Source organism: Peromyscus eremicus, chromosome 19 (assembly GCF_949786415.1).
Source record: "Peromyscus eremicus chromosome 19, PerEre_H2_v1, whole genome shotgun sequence".
Taxonomy (NCBI): Eukaryota; Metazoa; Chordata; class Mammalia; order Rodentia; family Cricetidae; genus Peromyscus; species Peromyscus eremicus.
Window position 1 is genome coordinate 21,331,470 of NC_081435.1, and position 20,145 is coordinate 21,351,614.

Genomic DNA, 20,145 nt, shown 5'->3' on the forward strand with positions numbered 1-20,145 from the left:
GAAATACTGAATGCGCTGCTTTGCAAAATCGGGAAGTAAATAAGATCACCTTATAATGCACACTTTAAAATTTTACTGTTTACTTTTATCTTTCCTGAGTAAAATTTTTGACTGTTCTCAAGAGATTTGGATGCTGTGACATGTATTTTGTTAATAATGTTGTACAAGTGAGTTAGAATGGTGGCTGCAGGCTATTTATGTAGCAGGAATGTAAGCCTAGCTTTCTATACCTGGTGTCGACTTGGTATCTATACCTCAGGGCAAAGTAGCTGATAAAAAGACCTAACAGGAGTTACAGAAGGTACAGTTGTTGTTATTAGTGACTCAGGATGTTCCGGAAGGCCTGTCAGTCTTCAGGAATTTAAAATGGTTCACAAGTCATATAACTTGAAGATGTGAACACAATTCACCAGAGATACTGAAAAAAAAGTATGCCTGACAAACTGTAAAACTAATATCTAATGTATTCCTTGTTTGAGATTATTTGCTGGGTATTTGCTAGCTTTTCCATTCCCTCAGCTCTGTCCTAAGTATGTGAGAGGCCCTGAGATTACATAAAGTGAGCACGGAACTGGCTTCTTCCCCGAGAAGCATAATTCTAACATGGTACCCTCTAGACTTAGTGCATGTCCTCTGAGCCGGCCAGGCCGTAGGAACAAAGGAAGTAAATACTGTCATCATGGGTTTGTTTCACTGCAGTCCCTTGAAGATGTCCTAGAGATGCTTGTACAGTATGTGTGCTAAAATGGTGACTTGAGAAGGGTCCAGAAATTAAACTTTGATCTCTGCAGGATGGATACTTATTATTAGTAACAATTTCATTGTGTTCGGTTACACATATGTCACATGGTTAATTAAATTTACTTTCCTCAGTGGATACTTTACACTGGTCTTAATATTTATGTGATTATAAATTTAAAACTTTTCTTTTAAAAGTTATAATTAGCATAGAACAAATTTTACTGGTTCTATTCTAAATTTTATAATGAAAATTTTTGTATTTTATTAAAAGCGTGTTATAATTTTTACTTTCTTTCTTTCTTTTTTTTTGTTTTTGTTTTTGTTTTTGTTTTTGTTTTTTTTGAGACAGGGTTTCTCTGTGTAACCCTGACTGTCCTAGAACTTCCTCTGTAGACCAGGCTGGCCTTGAACTCAGAGATATGCCTGCCTCTGCCTCCTGAGTGCTGAGATTAAAGGCGTGTGCCACCACCTCCCAGTTTTTTTAAAAAATTCATTTTTATGTGCATTGGTGTTTTGTCTGCGTGTGTGTCTGTGTGAGGGTGTTGGATCCCCTTTAACAGGAGTTAAAGACAGTTGTGAGCTGTCATGTGGGGATTGAACCCAGGACCTGTGGAAGAGCAGCCAGTGTTCTTAACTGCTGAGCCATCTCTTTAGCCCTTAATTTTTTCATATAACAAAATAGAACTGTTGTAAGTATATTGTTTATGACAAACAAAATAAAATATTTCAAAATTATTTTCATGTAGAATCCTGCAGGTTACCAGACCAGTTAAACTAGAAGATCTGAGGTCTAAGTCTAAAGTTGCCTTTGGGCAGTCTATGGATCTGCACTATACCAACAACGAGGTAAACATGTGCCATTTCACTCTTAGTAGTTTTTATCTTGGAAAATTAATGTGTTCGCGTAAGAGATTGTGTTTTTATTTGGTGGCTAGTTAGTAAAGGAGTGGTACATTAGATGGAGAAACGTGACAGATTTGTAAATTTTACCGTATTAAGTGGATGTGCTACTGTGCAAATGATTGAGTGAGAATATGTAGTAGGAGGAAATGGGCATCACCTTGCGGCTTTCTGCTTTCATTTTTTCCTTTTACTCTATGTACTCAGTCAATTTACTTTCCTGGGGCCCATAGAGCTCTGGGAGTCAGACAACTTCATTAAAACTTAGGATCATTGTGATACTGCTTAGGATGCTTTTTTATTCCTCTCTATATTTTAAAAATAATTTTATTTATTTTTATGTGTGTTGGTGTTTTGTCTGCATGTGTATCGGTGTGAGGGTACAGATACCTGGAACTGGAATTACAGACAGTTGCTAGCTGCCATTTGTATGCTGGGAATTGAACCCTGGTCCTGTGGAAGAGTAGCTAGTGCTTTTAACCACCGAGTCATCTTATTTATGTTTGGGGTCAGTATATGTGGCCTTGAGGGCTCACTATGTTTTTGGGAAACCCCTTTTAATCTTGAGATTAGAATTGTATTAGATGGTAACTGGACTTTCTTACTGTTTGTGAGATCTTAAAATTTTTAATTTTTTTTTTACTCTTTGGAAAAAGTTTTTATTGACCTAATGTTAATGATTTATGAGTTGCGGCCTTTTATGGGGTAGGCATTACCGATTTGCAGAAGAAGCAGACAGTAAGTGAGCTGAAGATTTTTGAAGGAGATGCATAGTCTTGTGACAGTGAATAAAAGTCAAAGCTGGGAGTGGTGGTACATGCTTTAATTCTAGTACTTGGGAGGCAGAGGCAGGCATGGTGCGTTCCAGGACAGCCTGGTCTCTGTAGAGACCCTGTCTCAAAAAACCCCAAACCAAAAAAGTCAGTGAGTATCCTCTTGATGCTATTAAGGAAAAACTAGCTGAGATACTATTTATGCAGAGATTTTGTATTTCAAGGCAACCCTACAGAGTTTCAAGGGAAGAGTGGAAGATGCATCAGCTTGAGAACAGTGTGACTAGAAAGTGTCCCAGTGGGGATGGGGTGACAAGAGAAGTCATAGAAAAACTTCGTCTAAGAAAACACATGGAGCCCCATGCAAATAAAATACTTCAGAATAGCTCAGAGATGAAAGCACTCTTTTAAACATGGAAGGCAAACAGCACAGTCTGAATGCTTATGTGCAACATAGAATACTTTCTGTGCTGCATACAAGACAGTTCATTGCTTTGGGAGCTCCAGGGGCTGCAGCCACAGCAGCCAGCCTGTGTCAGCCCCTTCTGCCTGCATCAGTTTACAGACACAGAGTCACAGCAGGACCTGCATAGGAGTCCCAAGAAGGCAGAAGAAGAACATGTTTTCATAAGTACAAATCTATGTCTTAAACAGGATCTCTGAACAGAGTAATCAATATTGTACTGTAGCAATATCTTGACATTTTACTTTTCAGTTAATTTGGGGTTTTAATTACTCATAAGCATATGAAAAGTCTTACCCAGTCTTTTCTGGGTACTGTATCATACTGGCCAGATTTTCAGCAGCCAGCCTGGGGTTCTTTGGGTTTTCTAGATGTAGACAGGGGTGAAACACATAGAGGGGTAGATGATTGACTTTCCTAAAGGAGCAGCGCTCTGCTCTGGAGAATGTACTTTTCATGGCCAGCCCCATTTCGCCAATCCCTTACCTAGATTCTTTTCCATATGAATAACTTGACCTTGAACCATTATCTCCTAACATGATTCTCAGGGACACCCTACCTTCCCACCCCTTTGCCCATTCCTTCTTTCCTTCCCCCTCACTCCCAGGGTATTTTATCAGCAGTAGGAAATGAGACTAAGATGATGTGTCCTAACACAAAATTAGCTACCAATAGAAATTGGGAATAAAATTTTAAGTACAAAATAGACAAATGTAAGCAGAGTATGAGACAGTTCAAAGTAGTCCTGCTTTATATTTACACTTGGCAGCTTTCCTTTTTTCTTTTTCTATTAATTAACTTTTTGGGGGACAGAATCTTGTCATGTAACCTTGGTTGTCTTGGCACTCACTGTATATCTTAGGATGGCCTTAAACTTCTGTCAATCTTAAAAAAAAAAAAAAGACACTTTTCATAAAACACTCTACAGAGTGTGATTACATACCATAATAGTTCCTGCGTTTGGGTGCACCTCTAGTGCTCACCCTGTGATATGTACTGAACAGCATTTGCCAAGGGCCTTCCTGCTCTTGGCTATTCTGCTGGAAGGGACCCTATCTTCAGGGGTTTATACTGCAGAGGACTCTCAGAGTAGACTTTCCATTTAAATATGTTTCACATGCTTTGCTTTTTAAAGATGGTTACTAAGTGTGGCGGCATATGTCCATTTGTTTTCACCGTGTTCCTCTTCCAATGAAATGATGCATACTTTTATATCATTGACAATCCTCTTAAGCTGCAAGGAAGTTTTTATGTAAAACAATAAAAGATTTTGATTTTGTTAATTATGTGAATCATACTTTTTTCACCGGCCTCTTGGGTGCTTTTGTCCTTCCTAACGTCTTAGCCATGAGAGAGTACTAATGAAGGTAGATTTCACACTGAGGAGTTCCTGAGATGATTACTTGTTTAGCTTACTTGTTCTAGAGTGTAGTGGTCAGTTACCAGGACCAGAGGTGAATACAGGTGAACTGTAGATTGCAGATAGGTGCCTGATGATACCTTCCCATGGCAGCTGTCACTGATACTCAAGGTTTGTTACATTATAAACACACCAGGCAGAGTGTAAACCTGTGGTTGCTACTAGAAAAAGAACTAAGAATTTTATTTGTGCAGATGAAAAGTAGTACCTTATTTTAAATAATTTGTGTATGTATCCTTCAGTGTTCTTAGCATGAATATACTTACTATATCTTAAATTTAGCAATGTTATAAAATATCACAGAAAATTAATTTTTAGATATATATACTAGAAGGTAATGATCAATAAGGGAACCATTTTGACTTTTTTTTCCACATGGAGAGTGTATTATAATAGAGAGATGAAGAGACAGATAGGAGAGAGAGAGAGAGAGAGAGAGAGAGAGAGAGAGAGATGTCAAGGGTTCATACCTCGTGGGAGGAAAAGCGGAACAGAGACCATTTTGATTCTTTACCATCATTCTGAGACTTTAGTGGTATTGGAATAGAGGATAGAGATGCGTATACTCCTTAGACTTCTATTGTAGTAATAGAGTACAAGGTGTTTTGAAATGGACAGTTCCCCAGTAATGGAAGGGCTTGACCTGGTGTGATGTCTGCATGATTCCTGTCTCTCTTTTTTTTTTTTTAGTTGGTAATTCCGTTAACTACTCAAGATGACTTAGACAAAGCTGTAGAACTGCTGGACCGGAGTATTCATATGAAGAGTCTCAAGATATTACTTGTAACAAATGGAAATACACAGGTATGAATTGGGGTTGTGATTCTCACTGAAGATTATAAGACTTGTAATCACTGAATATATTTTAATTTATAGAATGTGAATTCATATACTTTCATTGCTGTAGCTTAATATCCTTGTTCCTCAAAACTACATAGTCAGAGTTACAAATAAGAATATATTATACATGTGAAATGAATAGAAACTGGCAGCTTGGGAAAATTATGTTAGAATTGAAATGTCCATTTTTTATTTTTACCTTTTACATTTATTTCGTGTGGATGGGGTAAGGTGTGTGCATGCCACAGGCACATGTATGAAGATGAGTTCTCTTCTTTCCACATGTTGGGTTCCAGGGTTTGAACTTGGGTCATCAGGGTTGTCAGCAAGTATGCTTACCTGCTAAGCTATCTTACTGGCCCTGAAATATCTTGTTCATCTTCTCCTCCTTCAACCACCCACTTTCCTTTCGCCCTCCCTCCCTCCCTCCCTCCCTCCCTCCCTCCGTCCCTCCCTTCCTCCTTCTCTTCCTTTCTTGCTTTCTTCCTTTCTGTTCCTGGTTGCAAGTGATCTTCTTGCTCTCGCCTTCCAGCTAGCTGGGGTGGTAGGCTTGTGGCCACTCTCCTGGTAAATTAAAATTGTAAGAGTAGATTTGAAAAGGCCCACCAAGAATGGAGAACAGCTAGGCTGTGTTTTGGTAAGAGGAGGGTTCCATGGAAAGCATCAGTGGGAAGATAGCATTTACTGCCCCTTTCTCTTCTAGACTGCTAATTTAGAGCCGTCACCGTCATCAGAAGATTTGAGTAATACACAACTTGGTGCAGAGAGGAAGAAGCGGCTGTCTACTGTAGTAGGTGAGAAAACCAGGGTCTGAATAAGGAGATGAGTGATTTCTCAAATCCTTCTCATCTTTTAATGTAAGATAACATGAACTATATCCCTGATAAATAACACCCTGTCTCTATGCTTTCTGCAATTATATACTTTAACTACTTTGTCTTAACTGTTGTTCCTGAGAAATTAATTTCACATATTGTAGGACTAGCAATATCCAATTTAAAGTTCTTGTTTATACAGAGATTTTAATATTCAAGAATTCAAATAAAATCTTGAAGAGGTTTTAATGATACAAGTAAAGAGAGGAAGTAACTAAGACATTGAAATGAGTAGACTGGATTCTTGTTTCTAAGTTCTCTAGGGTTTTAGATATTGCCAGAATATGCTACAGTATAAAGATGGCTAAGAATAACTAGATTGTGTTGTTTTTGCTTCCTTAGTATCCAGTTTTATTTATCACATATAATGAATTTCTTATTACCTAAGCTTATGATATAAAGAAATAAAGATCCCATGTGCTATATTTTGAGGTGGCCTTATTGAGCCTGGGTAGGCAGAGGTGTTCTGAACCCTCCATGCTTGTTGCCGTAAAAAACATTGACAAGTTGCTGAAGAGCTGACTTGTGGTTAAGAGTGTGTATTGTTCTTGCAAAGGACCAGAGCTGGATTCCCAGCACCAGTGTCAGATGGGTCACAACCACCTGTGACTCTTGGTCTAGGTGATCCAACACCATCTTCTGGCCTCTTCTGGCACTCACATGTGCATGCATACATGTAGACTCACACATACACATAAAGGCAATAGAATAAATTCTTAAAGCATCATTAAAAATACAAAAATCATTGACAAGATAAAAGTGTCTTGTTGCTTAAAGAACAGCTGATGTAAATGTTCTTAACAGATAGGGGCAGAGATGTAGTCGTTCCAGGTAGCATGAGCTCTTGATTGAGGCATAGATTTGAAAGGGAAAGTAGAAGAGGGGAGACGGGTGAATAAAAGAGAAAGCAAGAGAGCAGGACAAAGTGAGACGTTTGGGTGAAGATCTCGAAATGACTCGCCTAGAAGAAGGGTGGTAACCGCGGATGAGAAGATGAAATTAGCGTGTGAGTGACTAGAGCCAGTGTTGATGTTCTTTTGTTTTGTAGGACAGGCTGTTTTATGATCTTTCTATTTTAAATGTCTTGTCTCACATGAGTCTATTTCAGAGAGCTAGAGATATAACCCACAGGGATGAGACATAATAGACACGGCTTGTCCTCACTCAGATGTACGTCATAGTACTAAAACACGAAACAAAACATGACAGACTACCTGAGCTGACTTCAGATTCTGGCACTCTGACCGTGAGCCAGTAACTTTGCCCTTGCCTTTGGACAATGGGACCAAAGCCACAAAGAGAGAGAGCACTTGTAAAGTACGCTTCACTTCTCAAACTGGAGGCACAGTTGCTACTAACTGTACATTTCTTTCTCTGTAGAAGTAAAGTGAAAACAGCCACTTCATTTCAGTTGTTAGACGAAAAAGCTTAAATGCACTAGTTAAATTGCCATTTCGAATTCCTCAATATTAACCTACTAGTAAGTGTTTTTATTGTTTGACTTTGGTGCCAGGATAAGAAAAAAATGAAAATCGTGCAGAATTTCTGAGTGTGTTAACATGCCCATTACAATGAATGTTAAGAATTAAGAGTTGTCAAGTAATCGGAAGAAGAGCTTTTATAGCTGCCTTCCTTCTCAGTTTCTTCTTAGTAGTTGAGTATATTGCTCTTTTATTTAAAAAAAAAAAAAAAAAGAGTATCCAGATAGAATTAAAATGTCAGGATGCTGTGATGACTGTGGCCATAACTATTAAAGTCTACATGAACCCTGACTCAAAACTCAGCCCACGCTCCTTGTCAGACAGCAGATGAGGTCTCTGCACATCTAATAGGTGTTCTCTTGCTTCTCCTTCTATTTAACAAAGGACCCCTTTACACATGCCTTTTTCCTTTAAACTTAAATAGAATTTAAATGATTACACCACTTACGTATCTGTTCACTTAAAAAAAAAAAGGCAAGGAGAGAAGAAAACTCTGTTAATAAAGTATTGTTTCCTGTGAACCAGGTAAAAGTAAGGCAGATTATTGTTTCATAAGAGTTGTGAGTAATTAAGTGAACTATCTAAATGAATGCCAGGCTCTCCTCCATTTTTTCTTAAAGTACAAAGGTTTTTTGGGGGCGGGGCAGGGTCTTATTGTATAGGCTGGCTCATCTGGAATTCTCTATGTAGATAAGGCTGGCTTTGAATTTAAGAGATCTGCCTGCCTCTGCCTCTTGGGTGCTCGGATTAAAGGTATTTGGCAGCACACCTGAAGACATTTAAATGCAAGGAATATAGCTTGCCACAAAAGCATAGTTTTAAGTAATAAAAAATAAGATCCAGGATACCAAATACAAAATAGGAGCCAAATGACTAAGAAGCAATCTCACTTCAGGTTTCTAAAGATTAAGGAGAGTGAATAGAAAGACTGTCATGGCCCCGAAGGTGCATAACGTGTTTGTGGGAAATGAATTTACCATCAACAGCATTCTTACCATGAAGTGATGGAGTACATTGTTCATTGGTGTGAAAACGGACCAGTTTCCAAAGACACTGAGATGGTAACCTGCACTGGAATTTAGACCATGCCCGATTCCAGAGCCCTTATTCTTTTACTAAGACTAGCGGATACAAATTATCTTTGGAAATTCAAAAGCAGTGGTATTATTGTAAGATTCTCTTGTGTGTTATCGGCCCATGATATAGTTGTCAACAGCCCGAAAAACTTGGGTGTAAATTAGCATATTCTAGAGGTTGTAGAGTGTGAATTTAGGCTGTAAAAATCTCTGAACCTAAATATTCTGATTAAGTTTTTGTAAACACTAAATTTCATTTTGCTAAAGTTATTTTTATGTGGTTATAAATATAACCTATTTAATTGAAATAAAAATTAGTTTGCTTGCTAACAGTAATAAAAATTATAATTTTTCTTTTTGAGGTCCCACTAATAGAGATAGAAGTTCCCCTCCCCCAGGATACATTCCAGATGAACTACACGAGATTGCCCGGAATGGGTCATTCACTAGCATCAACAGTGAAGGAGAGTTCATTCCAGAGAGCATGGACCAAGTAAGCCGGAACTGGATACTATTTTTCACTATATGTAAAGAGGTACTGGTCAGGACCAGTGTGATTTGGCAGGCACCTAGGGTGGGATGTGTGTGTAGGTGCGTGTGTGTGTGTGTGTGTGTGTGTGTGTGTGTGTGTGTATACACACATTTTCTCTAATCCTCTATCTTCTTAAGTGAAAAAAACTTATTAGAAACTGCTCATTAATTATATATGCCTTTTCATATTAGTATGTAAAAAAATACTGGAACTATCTAGTTTTCTTATATTGATCATCCATGACACATTTGGCTTGTAATCTTAGGTTAACTAACATTCAGATTTTTTTAAATGAACATTTTATTTTGTATTTATTTATTTATTTATTTTAGTTTTTTGAGACAGAGTTTCTCTGTGTAGCTCTGGCTCTCCTGGAACTATATCAGACTGGCCTCAAACTCCGAGATCCACCTGTCTGTAGAGAGAGGGCTAAAGACATGCGTGCACCACCACTGCCTGACTTAATAAACACTTTAAAGATAGAGTAAAATTATAACTTTATAAAGCTGAGGTTTGTGAACTGTTCAGAACATTTTAAAAATGCTTCAGCTTTTGTAGTATTCAGATGTTTTTGTGGAGTTGCTGCTAGGTCCTTATATTGTGCTGAATGCCCACAGAACTGCAGCATTTTACATCTCCTAATGTAGCAGTCACTGTATTCTTTATCTCAATAAAACAGGGTCATTGTTCAGTTTTCAATAAGCAAAATTACTTTAGCTTCAATTACTTGACTACAGAAAAACTTTATTTTTCCCTTAGAAAATTTCATAGTCACAGCTTGTTTATTCAGGATGTTTAAAAATGAATAATTCTGGAAAATGATTGCTATTTGTTACAGAGTTTCTTTTGAAGGTCCTAAAAAGAATTCTAAAATTGTGGGGAAAGTTGTGTATATTTCTTGATATGCTAGAAGCCATTGAATCATATACTTTAAATGAATGAGGTTTATGTTATATTATGTGTCAAGCAGTTTTTAAAAAAAATAACTTGGTTATTGTCAGACAGGGTCATGGTGGAACTCTTTGTTTTCTTAGATGCTGGATCCATTGTCTTTAAGCAGCCCTGAAAATTCTGGCTCAGGAAGCTGTCCATCACTTGATAGCCCTTTGGATGGGTAATGATGATTATAGTTCGCTTGTTAGTATATATTGGTACATGTAGAGTTATCTTTTATTCTATATTCTGAAGAATGTAGCTGATTGATAATTGTCTACACAGACAGCAAGTAAAGTTTTCTATATTGTGAATAAGTCTTTTAACCTCACGGAGTTCAATATCTTTATTAATTGTCTCATTATGTTTTTTTCTCCTACTATTTCTACTTGTCAAAATCCTGTTTGAAGCAAGTGCACACTTAGACTTTACATGTGTTTATTTTACAGCAGCTCTTGAAACGGTTATAAAATTTCTCATGTTTGGTTTTGGCAGTTGCTTTTTAAAAATTGTATTTGTTTATTCCGTGTGTGCATGATGTGCCTTTGTAAGGTTCCCTCTCTTGTTCTCAGAAGGACATTGCTCTTTGCAGTCTTCCGTAGCACAGAATTAGTATTAGATGATTCACTTGTTTATTTCCTCTGGGCTTCTTTAGGAGAACAGATAGACATTTGGAAATTCATGTACTCTTTGCTCTACCCATACCTGTGGAACCTGTCTGTCAGTGTTTGCCTCGGGAAACCTACTCTGTCTACTCACACCCACCCTACCCCAAAAGAAAGGAATTTTGTAGTTGAATATTTGTCATTAATGTTTGATAAGTTAAATTATATGTCTTTTGTATAGATTCAGAAAAAAATACCTTTCAGCTTAAGCTGAAATGCAGGTGCTTCAAAAAAACCTCCATGGTTCCAAATGTATCATTCTTACCCCTGTATGTAGTAGCTGATTTTAAGCTTGACTTTCTGTCTGTGTGTACTGAGTGTTTCAAACAAGTTTCTCTTTTTAAAAACTTACATTAGTATTTAAGTGAGCTTCTTTACACACACACACACACACACACACACACACACACACACACACACACAGTATGAACACATATACAAATATAGATATTGCTTAAAGATTTTAAAAAATGTTTTATTACATACCCTCTTTTAATTTAATCTTATATTTTCTATTTATAGAGAAAACTATCCCAAATCACGGATGCCTAGGGCACAGAGCTACCCAGATAATCATCAGGAGTTTTCAGGTTAGATTATAAATTCTACATACTTGAATGTTTATGTCATGCTTTGGCTGGGAGGGGGAAATATTTTGAAAGAATTAAAAATGATAAATGTGCTTTTCATTACTAAAAATATTTGCCTTTTTAATGATAGCATTCTTATGTCTTAACAGACTATGATAACCCTATCTTTGAGAAGTTTGGGAAAGGAGGAACATATCCAAGAAGGTATCATGTTTCATATCATCATCAAGAGTATAATGATGGTAAGTTTTGAACAATCAGACTACATGAACAGATGACCATTAGCAAATATTTAAAAAAATGACTGCATATTTAAAAAGCCTCATATTTATGATAACCAAATAATTTATTCTTGAGTCACTTATTTTTCTGGTTTAAAAAAAAAATGAAAAACCTTTGCTAGGAATGGTAGCACATGTCTTTAGTCTTAGTACTCACGAGGCAGTGTCAGGCAGATCTCTATGAGTTCAAGGCCAGCCTGGTCTTCATAGTGAATACCAGGACAGCCAGGTACATAGAAAGACCAGGTTTCAAACAAAAATAAAACAACAAACCTTTTTGCTGGGGGTGCAGCTCAGTGGTAAAGTACTTGCCTAAGGCCCCAAATTTGACCTTTGTCAACCCTCCAAAAAACATTTTTTGGAGAAAATTGGGTTATAAGTAAAGCAAAATAATATAGTAGTTTTCTGCCGGCTTGTGATATTTATGTTTTACTGCAAAGGAGTAATTGGAAATGGTATAAATTAGAAATATACTCCCTGAGGATGAAATTCATATTTGCTTTGTTCCTTTAAGAAAGTAAATTGGGCTGGGCGGTGGTGGCGCACGCCTTTAATCCCAGCACTCGGGAGGCAGAGGCAGGTGGATCTCTGTGAGTTCGAGGCCAGCCTGGGCTACCAAGTGAGTCCCAGGAAAGGCGCAAAAGCTACACAGAGAAACCCTGTCTCGAAAAACCAAAAAAAATAAAATAAAATAAAGAAAGTAAATTGGTTCTGAGAAGGTAGCTCAGTCCGTAAAGTGTCTGCTGCTCAAGCACAAGGAACCTGACTTCAGATCCTCAGAACCCATGGGAACACTGGGCACAGCAGTGTGTGCCGCTAACCTGAGATTGGAGGAGAGGATGTGGAGCAAGTGGATTCCTGAAGCTTAGTGGTTGGCTAGCCTAGCTGAATCAGTGAACTTCAGGTTCAGTGAGAGACTCAAAAATAATACTCCAAAAAATAAAGATGGCAGCTGGGCATGTTGCACACGTCTTTAATCCCAGCACTTGGGAGGCAGAAGCAGGTGGTCTCTGTGAGTTTGAGGTTACCCTGGTTTTCATAGTGGCTTCTAGGCCAGCCAGAATTAGAGAATTACAGAATTATACCTGTCTTAAATTAACCAAATAAATAAATAAATTACATGGTTATACCCTAGTCTTAAATAAGTAAATACATAGATACATACATGCATACATACATACATAAGATAATAAAGGTGGGGAGTGATTGAAAAAGATACCCATTGTTGACTTTGGATCTCCACATGCATGTGCACACGTGTGTGTAACAAACTTGTTTTAGTCAGTGTTCTATTGCTGTGAAGAGACACCATGACGATGGCACCTCTTCTAAAGGAAAACATGTAATTGGGGCTGGCTCAGAGTTTCAGAGGTTTAGTTCATTAGTGTCATGATGGAAAGCACAGTGGCACACAGGCAGACATGATGCTAAAGCAGTAGCTGAGAGTTCTACATTCCTATCAGCAGGCCCCAGGAAGAGAGAGACACTGGGCCTGGCTTGAGCATTTGAAACACCAAAGCCAGTGACCCACTTCCTCCAACAAAGCCACACCTATTCCAACAAGGCCACATCTCCTAATCTCTGTCAAGTAATGTCACTCCTTAATGACCAAGCATTCAAACAACTACAATATACATATATAATATCACACATAAACTATATATATGTGTCTGTATATATATATATATATATATATATATATATATACACACACACACACACACAGAGATATTCATATAAATTTTAAAAATGTTATAACTTTTAAAAAGTTAGCATTCAAAATATAGAGTATTAGGTTTCATTATAGCATTTCTCAAACAAAACTTATTTTGTTTGTCCATCCCCAGCCTTCTTCCCTGCCCTTTTGTCCTTCCCCATTTCTTCAATACCTTTTCCTCCCTCTTGTGATCTCCTGTCAGGTTTCATAATCTGTAACTATGTTCATACCCACATATATGCATACATATAAACATTAAAAGTTAAGATCTGCATGTGAGAGAGAATATGTGGTTTTTGTCTTTCTGAGTCTGGGTTATCTTAATAAAGTTTTAGATCTATCCGTTTTCTTACAAATCTTATTTTTCTTTACAGCAGAAAAAAAATTTTCATTATATGTGTCTTAATTACTGTTCTATTGCTGTGAAAAGACACCATGACCAAAGCAGCTTATAGAAGAAAGCATTTAACTGGGGACTTGCATGCGGTTTCAGAGGGTTAGTCCATGGTCGTGGCAGGGAGCACGGCAGCAGACAGGCAAGCAGGCATGGTGATGGAGCAGTAGCTGAGAGCTACAGATCTGCCGGCAGCAGAGAGATGAGCCTGTTGTGAGCTTTTGAAACCTCAAAGCCACCCCCAGTGACACACCTCCTAATTGTTTCCAAACAGTACATCAGCTGGGGTCCAAGCTTTCAGATATATAAGCCTATTGGGACCATTCTTATTCAAACCGCAACAGTATGTGCATTACATTTTCATTTTCCATTTATTTTTAGATGGATACCTAGACTGTTTCCATTTCTTTGCTCTTGTGAATAAATTAGGATACATCAGTATCTTAGTTTGCTCTCTGCTACCGTGATAAACACCATGACCAAAACCAACTTGGGGATGAAAGGGTTTATTTCACTTAGCAGGTTACGGTCCATCATGAAGAGAAGTCAGGGCAGGAAGGAACTGAAGCAGAAGCCATGGAAAAGTTCCGCTTACTGGATTGCTCTCATGCCTTGCTCAGCCTGCTTTCTTATACAACCCAGGATCATCTGCCCAGGGGTAGCACCACCCATAGTAAGCTGGGCCCTCCCACTTCTATCATTAATCAAGAAAGTGTCCCACAGACCTGCTTATAGGCCAGTATGATGGAGGTAGTTTCTCAATTGAGATTTCCTCTTCCCAGATGACTCCAGCCTGTGTCAAGTTGACAAAACAAACAGAAAAAACTAACCAGGACAAACAGTATCTCTCTGCTACCTGTAATTTTCCAGTTTGGTTTTATGTTTGTTTTAAAGCCATTATTGGAAATGAATTTTTTTTTCTTCTGTGAAAGTGAAGGGTTTCTTTTATGGCTTTCTTGTACACATGAGTGTATGTGCATTTTCCCATAGCAGAGTACTTGAATTGGTATTCACTACTATTCCTCACACACATAATCATTGTTATTTCAGCTTTTTCAGCTTACGTTTCAAGGCCGGTTCCTACTCTACACTCTGGATGTTTAAATATCTCAAATGTGTAGTACATGAATAGAAGGGATAAGTGAACTCTCTTTTCGCTTTGTAGGTCGTAAGACTTTCCCAAGAGCCAGAAGGACCCAGGGCACCAGCTTCCGGTCTCCTGTGAGTTTCAGTCCTACTGATCACTCCTTAAGCACTAGTAGTGGAAGCAGTATCTTTACCCCAGACTATGAAGACAGCCGAATCAGAAGAAGGGGAAGTGACATAGACAATCCTACTCTGACTGTCACAGACATCAGCCCGCCCAGCCGCTGTAAGTAGTAGAAATGTGGAGTAGATCATTGGAGTAGTTTTGTGTTAACAGGAGTAAATGGCAAATCAGAACTCAGGGAAAAACACTCTTCACAAGAGGTAAGAATAGGATTTTTAAATGTGATTAAGCACTCAGGCATAAGTTGGTATCACGGCTAATTACTGTAGCTAATTGTTATTCACTTTTATTAGGAAAATTGTTACTAATTATTCTTATCCATTCTGTTCTACTTGTCCATGTGAAGCACTGAGATTTACTATGCAACTTCTAAGAAACAGCCTAGTGAGGAGATTGATTTATGGAGAAAAAAATTACAGTATAGCATTTGTTAGACCCTAATGTGTAGAAATTTACTTATTGTATGTGTCAGACTTTCATCACTGATGAAATACCTTACCCAAACAACTTAAAGGAGGAAGGATTTATTTTGGCTCAAGATTTTAGTTTGTTGTCCTTGGCTCCATTGATTCTGGCTCTGTGATGAGGCAGAGTACCATGGTGATGGACATATTGGTAGAGGGTATATACCTCATACTAAATGAGAAACAAGACTGGAGAGGCGGAACTCAGTTCCCACCTGGGTTAGGGTTAAGGTTAGGCTTAGGGAGATGAGGTATAACCTTCAGAGACACCCCCTCCCTAGAGATACACTTCCTTTAGCAAGGCTCTATCTCCTGAAGTTTTCAGAACTTCCCAAAGTGGTTCCATCAGCACTGAGTAGCCATCTCTCTGGCCCTTTTCTTTATCTTTGAGTATATCAGCATGTGTGCGTGTGTGCGTGCATTCATGTGCATGTATGGAGTGGGGTGGTGGTTGTTATACCTGTAACAAAGTTCGTTTTCTTGTTGCTTGACAAATACTGAGGAAAACAACTTAGAGTTTGTTTTGACTTAGGAGTTGAGGGGATGAAGTCCATCATGGAGGGGAAGGCACAGTGGTGGGAGCACGGAGGGCTGGTCATGTTGAGTCTGCAGTTGGGACACAGGAAGAGTGGCGGTCCTGAGTTCATTGTGTTCTTTTCTCTTGGGCTGGGGTTCCCAGCCCAGGGGATAATGACACCCACATTCAGGTTGGGTCTTCCCTCGTCAGCTAATCCTTTCTGGAAACACTCTCAAAGACATTTCTACTGACATGGGGATATCTTATTGAAGTAGTAGAACTAGGACTACAGTGTAAATGAGATCAAATTGCAAAGTATTTGAACTTAATTATGTCCACAGTATCTTTGCCTGCTCCAGCTCAAAGACATGTTGCAGCAAAACTTGCCTGATTGGACCCTCCTTTTGCTAGTGTTGTCACTCCTTCCTTTTACACCTGTAACCCCACACTACATTGCTGTTACACTGTCTCTGGCAGCTGTTTTTAGAGATTGAAAATAAGCAGGGACGGGTCTGGAGAGTTGGCTCGGCATTTAAGACACTGGCTGCTTTTCCAAAGGACCTGGCTTCAATTCCCAGCACATGGCAGCTCACAACTGTCAGTAACTCCAGTTCAGAGGATCCAGTGCCCCCTTCTGGTCTCTGAGAACACTAGACAAACATATGGTAGACATACACTTGCAGGCAAAGCACCCATACACATAAAATAAATTAAAAAAAAAAAAAGAAAGAATGAAGGAAGGAAAGTCTTGGATTAGTCTTTTGTACATACCTTCTGTTTATCTGTTTCTGTAGATCTTTATGTAGAGTCAAGATTCAGTCAAGTATAAAATTCTTCTTACCTAAAGAATTGAATTTAACCCCTTTTTAAATACAAGTCTATTGATAATGCATTCAATTAACATTTATTTGCTTGAAAAGGCTTTTTCCCCCTTCATTTTTTGAAAGATATTTTTCTGCATATAGATTTCCTTTAAAAAAAAAAAAAAGAACCAGTGCCTTTAGATCATCCCTTGTCTTTTGGCCTACATATTTCCAAGAGAAATTCCGTTTTCATTTGTCTTCATTCCTCAGCGAGCAGTGCAGCTTTCCTCTCGTGGTCCTGCACTCCTGCTGCTGCTCTGCACCTCGCCCCGTCTTCGTTCTTGCCCTTGTTCTCCTTTGAGCATTTCTCTTCTGTCTTGTGATGCAGGATGTTGAGATGCTTTCCAGACTGGCCTCAAATTCCCTGTGTCCCAGAAGACGACCTTGAACTCTTGATCCTCCTGTCTCCAGGTCTCCATGTCTGGGATTTAAGGGCTTATCTGTTTATGATCTTACTGAAGAAACATTTCCTTTTTTTGAAGAAACATTTTCATTTGACTCTACATCTGTTCTTGCATGTTGCCTACCTTCTCCATCCAGACCTTTAATATGTTAATAGATTTTTTAAAAAGATTTATTTTTATTTTTAGGTGCGCGCGTGTGTGTATATGTGTGTGTTGTGTGTGAAAGAGAGAAAGAGAGTGCGAGAGCGAGCGTGAGCACGAGCGTACATACACTAGTGCAGTGACAGTGGAGCCTGGAAGAGCATCAGATTCCTTGGATCTGGAGTTACAGGTGATCGTGAGCCGTCCAGTGTGTGTCCTGCAAGAGCAGAAGCACTCTACTCTTACTTGATGAACCATCTCTTCAGCCACCATATGTTTTTTGTGTTTTTATTTTAATTTTGAATTGCTTGTATGTAGTTGTGGAAATTAAACCCATTGAAAGGTGTGCAATGTTGGCACACACCTTTAATCCCAGCACTTGGGAGGCAGAAGCAGGAGAAATCTGAGTTTGAGGCCAGCCTGGTCTACAGAGTGAGTTCCAGGATGGCCAGACTACACAGAGAAACCCTGTCTTAAAAAAAAAAAACCAAAAAACCAGAAACCAAAAAAACCAATGCTTTGTGCACTCTATCATTGAGCTACATCCTCAGCCTATTCAAAAATTAAATTTCCTGAATGAGTTATCTTGAGTCTGGTTATGTTGATTGCTTTTTCTTGTGAGATCTAACTCCCACCCCCGACAGGGTCTCTGTGGCCCTGGTGGCTTGAACTCTCAAGGGAAATCTACCTGACTCTGCCTCTTAGTGATAGGATTAAAGGTGTGTGTCACCATGTCCAGCAGTGACTCTTACTTTTCAGAGCATCTGTCTATCACAGACCATTCCATTCTCTAACCTTGACTACCAAGGGCATGATCTCTGTACAGGGAGGAGGTACACAGAAAAGTTGGGCAAGTTGGACCCGTGTATGTGTTGCTTTTCCTGTGATTCAGTGCTGTTATGGCAGCTCACACTTGTTTACAGTGGAGCTTAGCTTTCCTTACTTTCTGGAATGGATTATTCTGTTGCAAGAATCCTAATTGGTCTTATAGTAAAACCCTGGAACCAGATACTGGTGTAAATGCTGAAAGATCAGAGGAAACAAGCCACAGCCACTTCTTACCTCGCCAGCTCCTCAGCCGAAAGGGGAAGATCCCGTCTCCATGAATCCTCAGACCGAATACCCCTGAGCCCTCAGCCGAAAAGGCTGAGTTCCTGTCTCCTCCCGCCTTACGTGCCTTTCTCTGCCCAGCCATATCACTTCCTGGCTCAACCTTTCCAGTGCTGGGATTAATGGTGTGTGTGCCTACCAAATAATGGGAGCAAAGGCATGAGATCCCAAATGTGGGATTAAAGATGTGGGCCAATACTTCCTGGCTCTGTTCTTTTAAACTGGATTAATCTCGTGTAGTCTAGGGTGGCTTTGAACTCACAGAGATCCAGACGGATCTTTGCCTCCTGAGTGCTAGGATTAAAGGTGTGTGCCACCACTGCCTGGCTTCTGTTTAATCTAGTGGCTAGATCTGTCCTCTGTAATCTTCAGGCAAATTTTATTTGTTAAGAGTGCAAACAAAATATCACCACATTATTTTATGTGCTTCACCATTTCTTTTCTTTCTTTGGAGCACCTCCTTTTCCTTAGATTTTAGGTTAGTTGGGTGCCCTGTAATCTGTTTTCCAAAATGTTCAGCAAAGGTTATAATTTCTTCCAGGCAGGGTGGTACACATCTGTAATTCCAATACTTGGGAGCAGAAGCACCAGAAGTTCAAGGCCAACCTGAGCTACATAACAAGTTACAGGGCAGTCAGGTCTACATAGTGAGACCCTGTCTTAAAACAAACAAACAAAACAAAAGAACCCCCCCACACACACACACACAACGATTAAAAAAAAAGTTATAGGGCTGGAGAGATGGCTCAGTGGTTAAGTGCAGTGGCTGCTGTTCCAGAGGACCTAGGTTTGATGCTCAGCATCAGGAGATGGTTCACAATCACCTGTAACTCCAGTTCCAGGATATCCCTTGCCCTTTTCTGGCTTCCAGCACTGTCTGCATGTGGTGCACATACACGCATGCAGGGAAAATACCATATCCATAAAGCTGTAATTCTATTGATTGCCTGATTTCTCCTATAGAGATGGAAAATGATACTCTTTCCAGATTTCTGTATTATAGATGGACTGAAAAAACTATTTACAGATATTTGTAATTTGCTGCAGTAAGAATTGGAAAATAGGGTATCTTATAGTTGGTGACATCTTAGATCAAGTGAAAGATGGCTGTCACTTTTGTAGTTGGAAAAAGAAAATCTTACTGGGAAAAATACATCATGAGATACAAACTTTTAGTTAGAATTCTTGATAGGGAGAACATTTTTGAAAGATAGAGACCATTATAAATTTGGATGGTCATAATTTTCCCTTGTATCTAGAATGTTCAGTTAGGAAGTCACTGAATAGCCCCTGACTATTCCATTTTAAGAAAATATTCTTTTTCAGCACCTCGAGCTCCAACGAACTGGAGATTGGGCAAACTGCTTGGCCAAGGAGCTTTTGGTAGGGTCTACCTCTGTTATGATGTTGATACCGGAAGAGAACTGGCTGTTAAACAAGTTCAGTTTAACCCTGACAGCCCGGAGACCAGCAAGGTAAAAGTCACCACTCACATTTCTTACTTGGCCATTGTAAAAAGCGGTTTTTCTTGGAGGGGAAAAAGCCAAAAGCAAAAATGGGACTAGTGAGATTACTCCAAGACTAGAGACCTGATTCAGTCCCCAGAACCCACATGATAGTAGAGACCCAGCTCCCACAAGTTGTTCTCTGACCCCCACCCCACCCCCCAACACCCAGAGACAGACTAAATATACA

At 39.0% G+C, this 20,145-nt stretch overlaps 1 protein-coding gene across 1 annotated transcript in view; it reads left to right on the plus strand.

Annotated features, from left to right (window-relative positions):
- Map3k2 (mitogen-activated protein kinase kinase kinase 2) overlaps positions 1-20,145 on the plus strand; it is a 73,711-nt gene that overhangs the window by 37,119 nt on the left and 16,447 nt on the right. The window contains exons 5-13 of the mRNA XM_059246754.1: positions 1,488-1,587; positions 4,988-5,101; positions 5,841-5,931; positions 8,932-9,062; positions 10,136-10,215; positions 11,222-11,289; positions 11,439-11,531; positions 14,847-15,053; positions 19,777-19,925. Coding sequence (XP_059102737.1) covers positions 1,488-1,587; positions 4,988-5,101; positions 5,841-5,931; positions 8,932-9,062; positions 10,136-10,215; positions 11,222-11,289; positions 11,439-11,531; positions 14,847-15,053; positions 19,777-19,925 — 1,033 coding nt within the window. The remainder of the gene's footprint in view (positions 1-1,487; positions 1,588-4,987; positions 5,102-5,840; positions 5,932-8,931; positions 9,063-10,135; positions 10,216-11,221; positions 11,290-11,438; positions 11,532-14,846; positions 15,054-19,776; positions 19,926-20,145) is intronic.